Below are 13,953 nucleotides of genomic sequence, written 5' to 3' on the forward strand. Positions count from 1 at the left end.
TTGTGTTCATGGATTCCATAGGTGGTAGCAAACAAAGTAACAGTTCTTAACTGGCTATCACCCCAGGGCTCAGTGTAGAGGAATCAAACAAACACTCATCTCCCAGCCTTCTCCTGAAAGAAGTTTATTTGCATACTTTAAAAACTGCTGCCTGAGTGTTGGCTTCCAGTCAGCCTGAATCTAGGTGCTGACTGAGATCCTCCCTGTTGGGACACTGATGGCTCTTGGCACTACTGGGAGCCTCTAAGAGCAAAGTAGGAGCCTCAACTACTGGGAGCCTCCAAGAATAAAGTAGGCTACTTGGACAATCACAGAGGCTTGAGGGACAACCAAGAGCTAGGGCAGGGTTGAATAAGGTTCAGCTTCCCCACGAGGCCACTCCTTCAAGACTGGGAGAGGTGGCTGTTTTATCTAATGCCTAGAAACCAACTCAGTTACAAAAAGTGAAGAAATAGAGGAATATGTTCTGAACAAAAGAACAAGATAAAACCTCAAAAAAAGACCTTAATAAAATTGAGATAAGTGACTTACTTGATAAAGAGTTCAAAATAACGGTTATAAAAATGCTTAGCAAGCTCACAGGAACAATGCATGAATAAAGTGAGAATTTCAACAGAGAGATAGAAAATACATGAAAGTACCAAATAGAAGCCACAGAATGGAAAAACAATAACTGAACTGAAAAATACAGTAGAGAGGTTCAATAGCAGACTAGATGAAGTGAAAGAAAGGATCAGTGAACTTGAGGACAGTGGAACTTATCCAGTCAGAGCAGCAAAAAGAAAAAAAGAAAAAGAGTCAAGATAGCTTAAGGGACTTATGGGAAAACATCAACAGACCAACAGTCACATTATGGGGGTTCCAGAAGGAGAAAAGAGAAAGGGGTAGAAAACTTACTTGAAGAAATAATGTCTGAAAACTCCCCTAACCTGGGGAAGGAAACAGACATCCAGATCCAGGAGCCCAGGAAATTCTAAAAAAGATGAACCCAAAGAGACCCACACCAAGACACATAATTAAAGTGTTAAAAGTTAAAGGCAAGGAGAGACTCCTTGCAAGCAAGAAGAGACAAACAACTTGTTACATACAAGGGAACCCCTATAAGACTATCAGCAGATTTTTCAGCAGAAACTTTGTAAGCCAGAGGGAGTGGCATGGTATGTTCAAAGTACTGAAAGAAAAAAATGCCAGCCAAGAATACTTTACCCAGCAAAGTTGCCCTTCAGAATTGAAGGAGAGAGAGTTTTTCAGACAAGCAAAAGCTAAAGGAATTTTTTATCACTAGACTGGCCTTACAAGAAATGTGAAAGGGACTTCTTTAAGCTGAAATGAAAGGGCACTATTAAGTAACAAGAAACACATGAAAGTATATACAATGAATGTATTTTTGAAACAATTTTGTTCTAATGTTTTTGCCCCAACAAGGTAAGTTCCTTCCATACAAGAACCTTGTCTTCTACTTTTATTTTATTAAAAAAAAATTTTATTGGAGTAAAATTACTTTACAATGTTGTGTTACTTTCTGCTGTACAATGACATGAATCACCTATATGTATACCTATATCCCCTCCCTCTTGGACCTCCCTCCAACCACCCCCCCCATCCCACCCATCTAGGTTGTCACAGAGCGCCGAGCTGCACTCCCTGTGCTATACAGCAGGTTCCCACTAGCTGTGTATTTTACACATGGTAGTGTATTTATGTCAAACCTAATCTCCCAATTCGTCCCACCCTCCCCTTCTCCCCACTGTGTCTACATGTCCGTTCTGTATGTCTGCGTCTCTATTCCTGCCCTACAAATAGGTTCATCTATACCATTTTATTCCACATATATATGTTAATACACGATATTTGTTTTTCTCTTTCTGGCTTACTTCAATCTGTATGACAGACTCTAGGGCCATCCACATCTCTACAGATGACCCAATTTTGTTCCTTTTTATGGCTGAGTAGTATTCCATTGTATATATGTACCACATCTTCTTTATCCACTCATCTATCGTTGGACATTTAGGTTGTTTCCGTGACTTGGCTATTGTAAATAGTGCTGCAGTGAACATTGGGGTGCATGTATCCTTTATTTTAATTTCCTGCAGTGATGCTGAGTATAGAGGAGGTGTTGGTCAGCTACAGTGAACTTCCCTGTTTCTGCATGGCCCATGAGCAGAGAATATTTTTTACATTAAAAAAAATAAATCACATGAGGAATATTTTGTGCTGCTTGAAAATTACATGAAACTCAAATTTCAGTGTCCATAAAAAGAGTTTTATTGGAACTCATTCATTATGTATTGTCCATGGCAGCTTTTGTACTATGATAGTAGAGTTGAGGAGTTCCAATAGAGACTATAAGTGGCCCACAAAGCCTAAAATATTTACTATCTGGCCTTTTACAAAAAAATATTTGCTGACTTCTTGTGGAATAATAAGAAACAAGGGTTTCTTATAGTAAGAAATAAGGGTCTCTGCCCCTGGTTCCTGATACCACTGTCCTTAATTTGGTGTTTATCATTCTTATTTATTTATTTATTTTTATATTTGGCTGCATTGGGTCTTCGTTGATCCGTTGGGTCTTCGTTGATCGCTTTCTCTAGTTGCAGTGAGCGGGCACTACTTTTCATTGTGGTGCTCAGGCTTCTCTTGTTGCAGAGCACAGGCTCTAGGCACATGGGCTTCAGTAGTTGTGGCACGGGGGCTTCACTAGTTGTGGCTTGTGGGCTCTAGAGCGCAGGCTCAGTAGCTGTGGTGCACAGGCTTACTTGCTCCCTGGCATGTGGGATCTTCCTGGACTTGAACCCATGTCCCTTGCATTGGCAGGTGGATTCTTAACCACTGTGCCACCAGGGAAGTCCCTGGTGTTTATCATTCTTGATGAAGACTATAACATTCACGTATATCCACTGTCCTTCCCCAGGGAATGATTGTATTCATCTCCTAGCATTGAGTTTGGACCTAACCATGTGATTTCCTCTGACCAATGAAATGTGAGCAGAAACTATATACACTATGTTCAAGCAAGAGCTTTAATAGTCAGTTTGTGATTTGCTGTGTTCTCTTTTACCTCTGCTATGTTCCAAATAGAGGTTGCTGCCCTGTCAGCCTGGATCCCAGATTCAATACCATGTGAAGCAGAGCTGTAGCCAGTATGATAGATAGGTAGCATGAGCACTATATAAAACCTTCCTTGTTGTAAGCCACTGAGATTTTAAAGTTGTTACTGTAGCATAACTTAGCCTTTTCAAGCTGCTACGTTTCCCATGCTTTTTTTATATGTTAAATATTATGTTTATATGTGTGTTTTTGTTGACACAGGTAGCTGTTGTTCTCTTATTTTCACTGCTATATAGTTGTGTATATCAGTTGTTTAAACTTGTATAAATATGCCAGTATTTAATTTACCCATGTCCATGTAGATGAACACTTCCAATTTTGTCAGTCAGCTATTGCTGTATAACAAACAGCCATACAAAATGTCAGTGGCATAAAACACAAGCATTTATTTACCTCATGCATCTGCAGGTCACAAAGGGTGTGCTCTGTTGATCTCAGCTGGCCTTGCTTAGATAGTCTAGGGGCTGGCTAATCTGGTCTAGGTCATCTCTGCTTGATGGTTTTGTCAGATTTGTTAGTTTGTTCTATATGTTTCTCATCCTTTTTAAACCAAAGGGCTATCTGGGATATTATCCTCTCATACTGTTGGCAGAGGTGCAAGAAAGCAAGCCAATGTCAGAAGTCCATTTTAAGGATTGAGTCATGTCATAATTGCCAGTATCCCATTGGCCAAAGCAAATTACATGGCTAAGCCCAAAGTTAAGGGATTTTCCACAGAGGTCAAGGAGGAGGAAGTGAAGATTTGAGAACAAAAATCTAACATGCCAGTGTTTTTTCTGTTGTAAACCATACTGAAGTGAACATTCTTCTGTATGTCTCCTGGTGCATATTTACAAAAAGTTATTTTCAACATGTATACCTGGAAGTTGGACTTGCTGGCCTGTAGGATACCCTCTTCAAATTTGCTAAACATTGCCAAATTGATTCCCAGAGTGGATAAAATAATTTTTATTTTCTCCAGGAATGTATGAGTTTCCTCCTTTGCATTCCTGCCAAGACATGGTATTATCAGACTTAAATTTTTAGCAATCTGATGGAAATTATTGTATCTGGTTTTGTTTTGCATTTCATTAGTAACCAGTAAGGCTTATCTCCAAATGTTTATTGGCTGTTCACATTGCCATGTGTATGAATTGCCTATTTATCTTCTCTACTCACTTTTCTATTTGATTTCTTTTTTTTTTTTTTTTTGTGGTATGCGGGCCTCTCACTGTTGTGGCCTCTCCCGTTGCGAGGCACAGGCTCCGGACGCGCAGGCTCAGCGGCCATGGCTTACGGGCTAGCCACTCCGTGGCATGTGGGATCTTCCCGGACCGGGGCACGAACCCACATCCCCTGCATCGGCAGGCGGACTCTCAACCACTGTGCCACCAGGGAAGCCTTGATTTCTTTTTGATTAGTAAAAGTATTATGTGTGTTCTCTATTGGAGTCTGCCATATAGCAGATATTTATTCCTAGTCTGTGGCCCATCTTTTTATTTTGTTTCTGATAATTTTTAATATACAGAAGGTGTCAATATTCTCAAACATACCATTCTTCTCCTTGGTTGTTTGTACTGTCTCTTTCTTTTTACTGATTTATTAAGGTATAATTAACATAGAATATCTGCATTAATTAAAGTGTTTGATGAGTTTTGATATACTAATCTCATGTATATGCTAGTGAAACCATAAGCACAATCAATATAATGAACATATTCATCACCCTCTAGAATGTTTTCATACCCATTTGTAATCCTGCCTTCCCACTTTTTCCCAGGCAAGTCCCAGGCAGCCCATCTTTCTGTCTTCCATATCCTTACTGATTATCTGTTTCCTTTCTCTGTCAATTATTGAGAGAAGGATGTCGATCTCTGACTTTATTTGTGGATTTGTCTATTTATCTTTTCCATTGTATCAGTTTTTGCTTCAAATATTTTGAAACTCTTATTAGGTGAATACACACTTAGGATTATTCTAGCTTCATGGTGAATTGACCCTCTTATCATTATATAATTGACCCTCTTTATCCTTGCTAATATATATATATTTTTTGCTCTAAAGTCCACATAGTCTGATATGTAGCCACTCAGTCTTTCTTTTGATTCATTTTTCATGATATATCTTTTTCCATCGTGTTACTTGTAACCATACCTATATCATTGTATTTAAAATGGGTTTCTTATGGACAACATATAGTTGGATCATGTTTTTTATCCAATATGACAGTTTTTACCTTTTATTAATTAATGTGTTTAGATGATTTATATTTAATGTAACTGTTGATATGTTTAAATTTAGGTCTACCTAAATTTAACAAATTTTATTATTTGTTTTCCCTTTTTTATGTTCCTCTTTTACCCCTTCCCTGCCTTCTTTTCAGATTATTTGAAGATTTTTTTAATATTTCATTTTAATTGATTTTGGCAGGGGGTTTGACGATACTTCTTTGTGTATCTTTAATTTAATGGTTGCTATTGGGATTATAATATACATAGTTAACTTTTCACAGTTTGCTGAGAATTTATAATTTTACCACTTCAAGTGGAATATAGATATCTAACCACTATAAAGATTTCTCCCCAGTTTATGGTGTAGTGTCATATGTATTACATCTACATATGTTGAAAACTCTGCCAGACATTGTTTTAAGTTTTTATTTCAACCATCAAACTAGTCTGTTATATATATATCTAGATATTAGCTACTTCTGTTGCTCTTTATTTATTCCTTAAGTTCCATACTTTCTTCTGGTATCATTTTCTTCTGCCTTGAAGGATAGAACATCTGTTAGAGCAGTTCTGATGGTGATGAATCTTCTACGTTTTCCTTCATCTGAGAACATTTTTATTTTGTCTTCATACTTTTTTTTTTTTTTTTTTTTTTTTGCGGTACGCGGGCCTCTCACTGTTGTGGCCTCTCCCAGACATGGAGGCTCAGCAGCCATGGCTTACGGGCCCAGCCGCTCCGCGGCATGTGGGATCTTCTCGGACCTGGGCACGAACCCGTGTCCCCTGCATTGGCAGGCAGACTCTCAACCACTGCGCCACCAGGAAAGCCCTTTGTCTTCATTCTTGAAGAATATTTTCACTAAATAAAGAATTCTGGGTTGAAGTTCTTTTCTTTCAGCACTTTAAACTGGCTGCTTCAAAGATTTTTTTCTTTGTCGTTGGTTTTCAGCAGTTCGATTAAAAAAAAAAATTATCTCATACCTGATGAACTGTACTTTTGCTGACTTACATAAGCTGAAAATATAATTATTTTAATAAAATTTTAGGGTATTCTTTGGGTACAATTTTTAGGATAAATTCTAGTATTAAACTGAAAAAATGAATCTCTAAATTTTTGAGAGATAGCTGGGACTTCTTAAGTAAAATTGTATAGAGCTTCCATTTACCTAAGCTCTAATTTATAGATATCAAAATGACATATTTGATTGTTTCACTTTTTTCTTTTGGCAAAATGAGTAGCTATCATCTTTAAAATAAGCCTCCTTTTAGATATTCACTCTGAAGCTTAAACTGAGACTATTCTTATAGTATTTCTGCATGTTTACATTATTTTTGTCATGGATTCAAAAAGACAGGCAACTGCCACTATTTAAAAAGATTGTTAGACTTAAAATCAGAAACAATCGTTTAATCCTTTTGAGCGTCAGCTTTCTCATTAATGAAAAGGGGGAGATAGTGTCAGCATTAAATGACTGTGAGAGTTCTTTGAAGAGAAGTCTGAGATTCATAGAAAGCACCCTAGGGAAAACGGCATAACATCCAGTGTTTCTAAGCTGGGACCCAAAGAATGAGGGTGGAGAAATGGAAGGATAGTCATTTGATTATATTTTCAAACTACACATGCTGTGTTTTTTCCTTTCTTTCTCCATACTCTCCCTCCCCCAATAATTTGCCCTATTAGAATCTCAAGAGGAGTAGTGAGTAAGGATAGCATGAATTCTTTAATCCATCCACACTTTCCACACTCCATCCCCAACCATGTTAAGAATTGATCTAATCCAACCATCTGCTTCATTTGACAGGTAAAGAAATCTAAATATAATAAGATGAAATAATCATTTCTTCCAACTTGAAATTATGAATCTCTTGGCCTACTTTATGTCTGTATTTGCTTCTATTTATTTATTTAGGCTGCTCTGGGTCTTCCTTGTGGCACGTGGGCTCTAGAGTACACGAGCTCAGTAGTTGCAGCGCACAGGCTTAGTTGCGGTATGTGGTATCTTAGTTCCCCAACCAAGAATCGAACCTTGGCCTCCTGCATTGGGTGCATGACGTCTTAACCACTGAACCACCAGGGAAGTCCCTGTATTTGCTTTTAAATGAAGGAATTCTCACTACATGCCAGGCTGTCCTTACATGCCCCTCCTTTATTTGGCAGATGCACATGGTAAAATATTTTCCAAACTATAGTGAAGAACACTTAATGAAAAACACAGATCTGTTCCAATTTCTCCACCCTCCCAGTTATGTCACAGAAGCAATCACTTTAATATTTTTTAACTTTTGAGTTCTTTTGGATATTACGATAATAACTTGTAATGTAGCTAGTCTGAACTGAGATGTGCTATAATTGTAAAATAGACACCAGATTTTGAAAACTTATTGTAAAAAGTAATATGAAATATTTCAGTAAGTTTTATATTGATTACATGTTGAAATGATGCTATTTTGGATATATTCATTTAAATAAAATGTATTATTAAAATTAATTTTACCTGTTTCTATTTGCTTTCTTTTTAACATTTTTATTAGAGTATAATTGCTTTACAATCATGTGTCAGTTTCTGCTTTATAACAAAGTGAATCAGTTATACATTCTATTTGCTTTCTTAAAGGTGGCTGTTAGAATTTTTTTTTTAAAATAAATTTATTTATTTATTTATTTTTGGCTGTGTTAGGTCTTCATTGCTGAGCGTGGGCTTTCTCTAGTTGCGCCGAGCGGGGGCTACTCTTCGTTGCAGTGAACGGGCTTCTCATTGTGGTGGCTTCTCTCATTGTGGAGCATGGGCTCTAGGCGCGTGGGCTTCAGTAGTTGTGGCACGTGGGCTCAGTAGTTGTGGCTTCACAGGCTCTAGAGCGCAGGCTCAGTAGTTGTGGCGCACAGACTTAGTTGCTCCGTGGCATGTGGGATCTTCCCAGACCAGGGATCAAACCCGTGTCCCCTGCATTGGCAGGCAGATTCTCAACAACTGTGCCACCAGGGAAGCCCCTAGAAAATGTTTAATTATACATGTGGCTTACATTTATTGCTCACATTATATTTCTGTTGGACAGTGTTGCTCTAATTAGTAAGCATATATTTCCCTTAGTTGATGTACCAGGTTTTACTCATGAGATATCTGATCCTAGACTAATTCTCATTCCTTTTTAAAGGACTAGGAAGGTTTTTTTCTGGGAATTCTGAGGATTTTCTTTTTCTTGGTATTCTAAAATTTTACAAGCATACAACTGGATTACAAGTAGGTTTTGTTCATTTTGCTTAAATAAGTTCTTTAATTTGTGTCACTCTTCAGCTCTGAGAAATTTTCTGGTAATACTTTTTGGATTATTTCTTACCTATTTCTGAATGAGAAAAGGTCTTGTATGACATAAGATCTTGTATTGAGTCTCTGTTTCTCTATAATTCTCTCTTCTGTTTTCCATCCTGTTGTCTTTTTGGCAGGGGTCCTGAGATAACCTTTTCCTAATCTTTTGACAGTATATTAAGAAATAGGGGGGAGATAGGCAATCATAGTTTTAATTGTCTACAACTCTTTCTTGTTTTCTGTTCTCTTATCATAGAAGCATGTTCTACCTTTATGACTGGTATCTTTTTGAGTATCTGTGAGGTTTCAAATTAGATTTGTTTTTAAATTTTCCTTTTTGCTGACTTATCTCTTTCTTTTTCAGTCAGTGGTTCATTTTGTTCAGGGCAGGCTTCTAGAAGGTGAAGCATATTTTAGATAAGGAGCATGTGTAACCAAATGTGTGGAAGCAGAAATGCAAAAAGCTTCCTTTGGGAGCAGTGATAATCCTATCTTTGTAGTACTCTGGGCATAATGAGGTAAGGGTCTGAACTGGCATGAATAAAGTGAGAACTGAAAGAAAAGAACTGAGTAATTATGCAAGAAAAATAAGTGTAATTGGGAACTGATTTCTCCACTTTAAAAACTCCCACACCACCCTCTTATTGAACTCATTGTATCCTTCCTTGTAATATTACTATATGTATATGTCTTTCTTACTGAATTGTGACTCTTCAGGGCAGGGATTGTATCTTACTCATTCAATTTTTTTTTAGGTATTTATTGATCAACCACTGTTCCAAGTACTGGGATAAAGCAGTCAGCAAAGACAGAAAATCCCAGCACTCAGGAGCACTTAATATACTTGCTTTTATCTTTCATAGTGCTTAGGATTTCACAATGCTAGGGATTCCCAAGGTTAAATTTATTATTTAACCCACCTTTATTTATTATTTATTTATTTATTATTTATTTATTTAATTTATTATTTATCTGGCTGTGCCAGGTCTTAGTTGTAGCACGCAGGATCTTCGTTGCGGCATGTGGGATCTTTACTTGCAGCATGCAGGATCTTTAGTTGTGGAATGTGGGATCTAGTTCCCTGACCAGGGATCAAACTCTTTCCCCCTGCATTGGGGGCACGGAGTCTTAGCCGCTGGACCACCAGGGAAATCCCTTAACCCACCTTTAAAAAGTAATATTGAGATGGTCTATTTATCTGTTTAGGTGTGTTGCAAAATGTCTTCTGATATTAAAGTCTTCTCTCTTTAACTTTATACAAAAAATTATTATGCATTCAGATTAAACTAATATCCCTCACCTTGTGTAGAGGTAATATATATCATTTTGATGTAATGGAAAAGAACATCACCTTGGGAAGAGTCCAGGGTTCTAGTTTGGCTCTACTGTTGAATAGGTTTGCTCATGAACTTTTACCCTCTTTATCTCAGAGCTTCATATTCTCATATATAAAATAAAAGGTTGGTATCTTTTAGCACTGACACTTTGTGGGACAAAATTTTCATTTATATGGACTTTGAATAATGTTGTGGCTAAACCATCTAGTACATTTAATTGAATGATTGGAAACAAAACAGAGCTGTCATTTCATATGTTTCACCTGAGTTATAATCAGTGACTAAGTATTGTTTTTTTCTCTTTTACAGACTTGGGTCTGGATCAATATACAATAAAACGCTTTGATGGAAAGGTGAGTGAACTATGATACAACGTATATATCCTGTTGTTTACTAAGAAGATTTTTAAGTTCCTCTAGAATTATTTGTGAGAAATTTCTGAATACCTGTTTGTCTTATCAAAAAAGTTAGTTGTTTAGATTGGGAGGCCTGTAAGTGCTTCAGATGCTTCTACAGAAAAAAATCAAGCAGAAGGCTCTTCTGTGTTTTTCCGTATAGGGTAATACTGATGGGTTACCCGCTGTATATATTAAGGGCTAATTCAGTGTATGTTGACATTTGAATTTTAATTCAATAGCCATTATAAAGGTTAACAAGCCCCCCAATATTACATTTACATTTCTTATAAAAACACCTATCTGATTTGACCTTCCTTAGGCTTTGATAGTATATAGCAATAATCCTAACTAGAAAATTACAGAAGTCCTTACAGCTTTATAACAATTATGAAGAGCACCCCAAATTGCATATAAATTTGCATTATACTTACTTTCAATTCTTTATTTTATGCCTGAATAAATCATATAATAAATCATTTAGTATAGAAAATAAAACTTTAAATTTTATTATCTCAAAGCAGTCAGTTAAACATGTTTACCCCTTTCAGGCTGAATTCTCCAAAAAGAAAAAGAAAATATTACACAGGGTCAGAAAGAAAAGTAAAAGGTCAATTTTAAAGAGGAGGAAGAAAGCGCAGAAGGAAGAAGAGCGAGTCAGGGATGGCTCTACAAAGCTTAAAGAGAAGGAAATCAGAAGGAAAATGATGAAGTGGCTGGAAAAGGCAGGATTACAAACAAGGGTCTAGGTGGGTAGAAGTCAGGGTTAGTAGGGACTGATCTTGCAGGAATGTGTCAATCCTGCATCCTTATGTAAAACTACATGTACTGGTAAGGTGAAGATATAAGTGCTAAGGTCTTTTGCACAAGTAGAAGGAATGAGTGGCTGCCTTAAGAGCTGCGAGATCTCAGCCAAGGCTTCCAGCCTAAAAATTACCTTTTCTATTCAGGTGGCACCGTGCCTCCATCTGTGGGTATCCTCTTTTTAAAGTCACATATTCTAAAAGAAAGCATGAACAAAAAGGGCATTTAGATGTTAGGAGACCCAGGTTTAGAGTCCTGGCTCTGCTTTGGGACAGACCAATCTTCTCTCTGATCCTTGGTGTCTCTGCTTTATGTATGATAAAATACCTTATCCATGTGAGGAGTTGCTGCAGACATTGATGTCAGGCTCTGATTTCAGAGTCTTTGGCAGGTTAGGTCCCTGTCTTATCTGTCTTTATGTCACTCAGAGTCCAGAGCATGCCTGGCACATAAGAGGTAATCAATAAATGTTTGATGACTTGGAAGAAAATCAGTTAATCACATATTTCTTGGAAGTATGACTCATTATGCCACTAATATCTTATTGCAAAATCAATTTTATAGATCACTTTTTTTTTTTTTGGCTACTGAAGGAATCCAGAGTAGCATGAGAATTCAGTCCTCTCTCATAAACCTGAAAGCATGTAAAGAAGTTGAATATGTGCAAGTTAAACAGCAACTTTACATGTTAAAAGGGGAATTTCCATTCCTAGAGAGCTCCCGAATATAAAAGTCCTAATGGTAACTCATGTTTCATATGTGCTGTTTAATTTTTTCCTGTTTTGGCCAGTACCTGTCCACTTGATCCTAAAAATTTGCAACTTTTGGCATGACTGATGAGCTCCACGTTTGTTTCAATTGTATTAAATTTATGAGCTCTACATTTCTTATCATTTGTGCCATTTGCATTTTTTTTGATTTCCACTCATTTTTATGAAATAGCAAGAGTAAAATGCAGTAAAACATAAAGTATTTGTGTACCCATCTTGCTATGGAAACAGAAATGGCAGTGCTTCTATGTTTGGAAGGCAATCTTAGCAGATTATAGTTGCAAGTGTTTATGCACTGAAGCATAAAATTCTGAAATCAGAGTAGGAAAGGCAAGATTTAAGGATATTAATGTATAATATTTGAAAGTATGACCTACATGAAAGTCAGGCATATGAAAGTTGACTTCATCCAGGGGAACGGGTTCTGAAAGCAAATAGAGGAATGGGATACTTATATAAGGAGGTATAAAACTGAGCCAGTGACCCTGAGCCAGATAGCTTGTTCCCCTAGCAGAGTGCACAGATTTCCCTTTCATCCATGTTGTGATATGCATGTTTAATTCCTTTGCCAGGTTCTTCATTTAAGTCCTGTATTAATTTCTATCAAATATATTTATTAAGGTTTTGTTTTGGAGTGAAGGTTATGTTTCCTAAATAGGATTCTTAAACTTAGTTCACCTCTAGTTTATATCTTTATGAATTGCCTTTTATTTCATATGAAGTCTAAGAAAGTAGTTTCTATACTGTTCTTAAATCTTATATAATGAAGAGTACAAATTTCATTCAGTGTTTAATCAGTTTAGTAGTTTTTCCAGGGGTTTTTGCCATGCATCAAGTTCTTCACTCGATAATTATAAGAATCAATGCTTATTCAACTGTCGATCTTATTTTCCTTTGGATCTTCATGACTCTTTCGTTTTCCCAATCAGAAAATCTCAATTCTTGAGTAGCAGTTTCCAGAGTATATAACTCCTAAGATAATATCCTGTTGAAAAAACAGATGTACATGGCAATTATAGTAAATTTCATGCATGATGATTAGAAATTAGTAGAAAGTTAACACCCTCGAGGAATTTCCTTTCAAACTTACTTTGATTTTTTTAATGGATAATTTTCTTTCTCTCTCGCTCTCTTTTTTTTCAACTTGGAAGATGAACTAGTTATAAATTGCTTAGAGAAATATTTATTCTCATCCTCTTATTCCCCCCATTGTTTTAACATTAGGCACACCATTTAATTAAGTCCATCATTTGACCAGTAAGAAACACTAGCTTATTTTATTGCCTTCTAGTTGAATTGCACTTTAATGCTTTTGTCATTGAAAGCAAGAACAAATGTAGAAGTAGTATCATCTTCCTGGGGTGTTTTCTCATTTGTACTTGAATTTCATATAAACTCCAGATACAAAGTAGAAAAGAATGGCCCAACTGATATTGACAAATAATTGAACAGTTATTTCTTACTTTGATACTTGTCATCTTTTCTCCTATTCTTTTTGACTAGAAAATTCTCAAGAAGTAAATGAAACATTCCTGTTTCAACTGATAGTCTGTGAAACTGAATTTGATTAAGCAGCTGTTGAATTTGGGGGAAGATCTTTTTCCAGAGCTTATCACTGCCTTATGTTAATGTATGCTAATCCTTTAAGGATGCTTAGCAATTTCCTTTGTAGAAGAGTCTTGCAGTACCTTGTTATTGGCACTTGCATCATTTATGCATTTCACTATCTACCATCTACTAACACAGGCGTATTTCAATATAAAGAAGCTATAGTCAGTGACCTTTGGTTTTAAGAATATATTTTGTAGTTAAATGATATTTGTAAAAATATTCAGAATATGTTTAAAAGTTTAAAAACTTCAAAGCTTGAAAGAGTTCAGATTTTCTATTAGAGGATATTTGAAAATTATTATAAATAGAGTGTTAGCACTAGTATATAGATGATAATACAAAATATGGTCTGGCTTTTGTTTTAGGGTAATATATCACAGATTTTTTAGAAATGCACTCTCTCCCTACAT

The 13,953-nt window shown here is 36.4% G+C and overlaps 1 protein-coding gene across 2 annotated transcripts in view; it reads left to right on the forward strand.

The window, feature by feature from the left end:
• MICU1 (mitochondrial calcium uptake 1) overlaps nucleotides 1-13,953 on the forward strand; it is a 198,250-nt gene that overhangs the window by 63,506 nt on the left and 120,791 nt on the right. Inside the window, exons 5-6 of one of the 2 annotated variants that reach the window (XM_082855096.1) lie at nucleotides 10,273-10,316; nucleotides 10,910-11,083. In XM_082855096.1, coding sequence (XP_082711222.1) covers nucleotides 10,273-10,316; nucleotides 10,910-11,083 — 218 coding nt within the window. The remainder of the gene's footprint in view (nucleotides 1-10,272; nucleotides 10,317-10,909; nucleotides 11,084-13,953) is intronic. The other variant, XM_082855095.1, reaches the window with a different exon arrangement.

Source organism: Leucopleurus acutus (assembly GCF_964270905.1).
Source record: "Leucopleurus acutus genome assembly, chromosome: 14".
Lineage (NCBI taxonomy): Eukaryota > Metazoa > Chordata > Mammalia > Artiodactyla > Delphinidae > Leucopleurus > Leucopleurus acutus.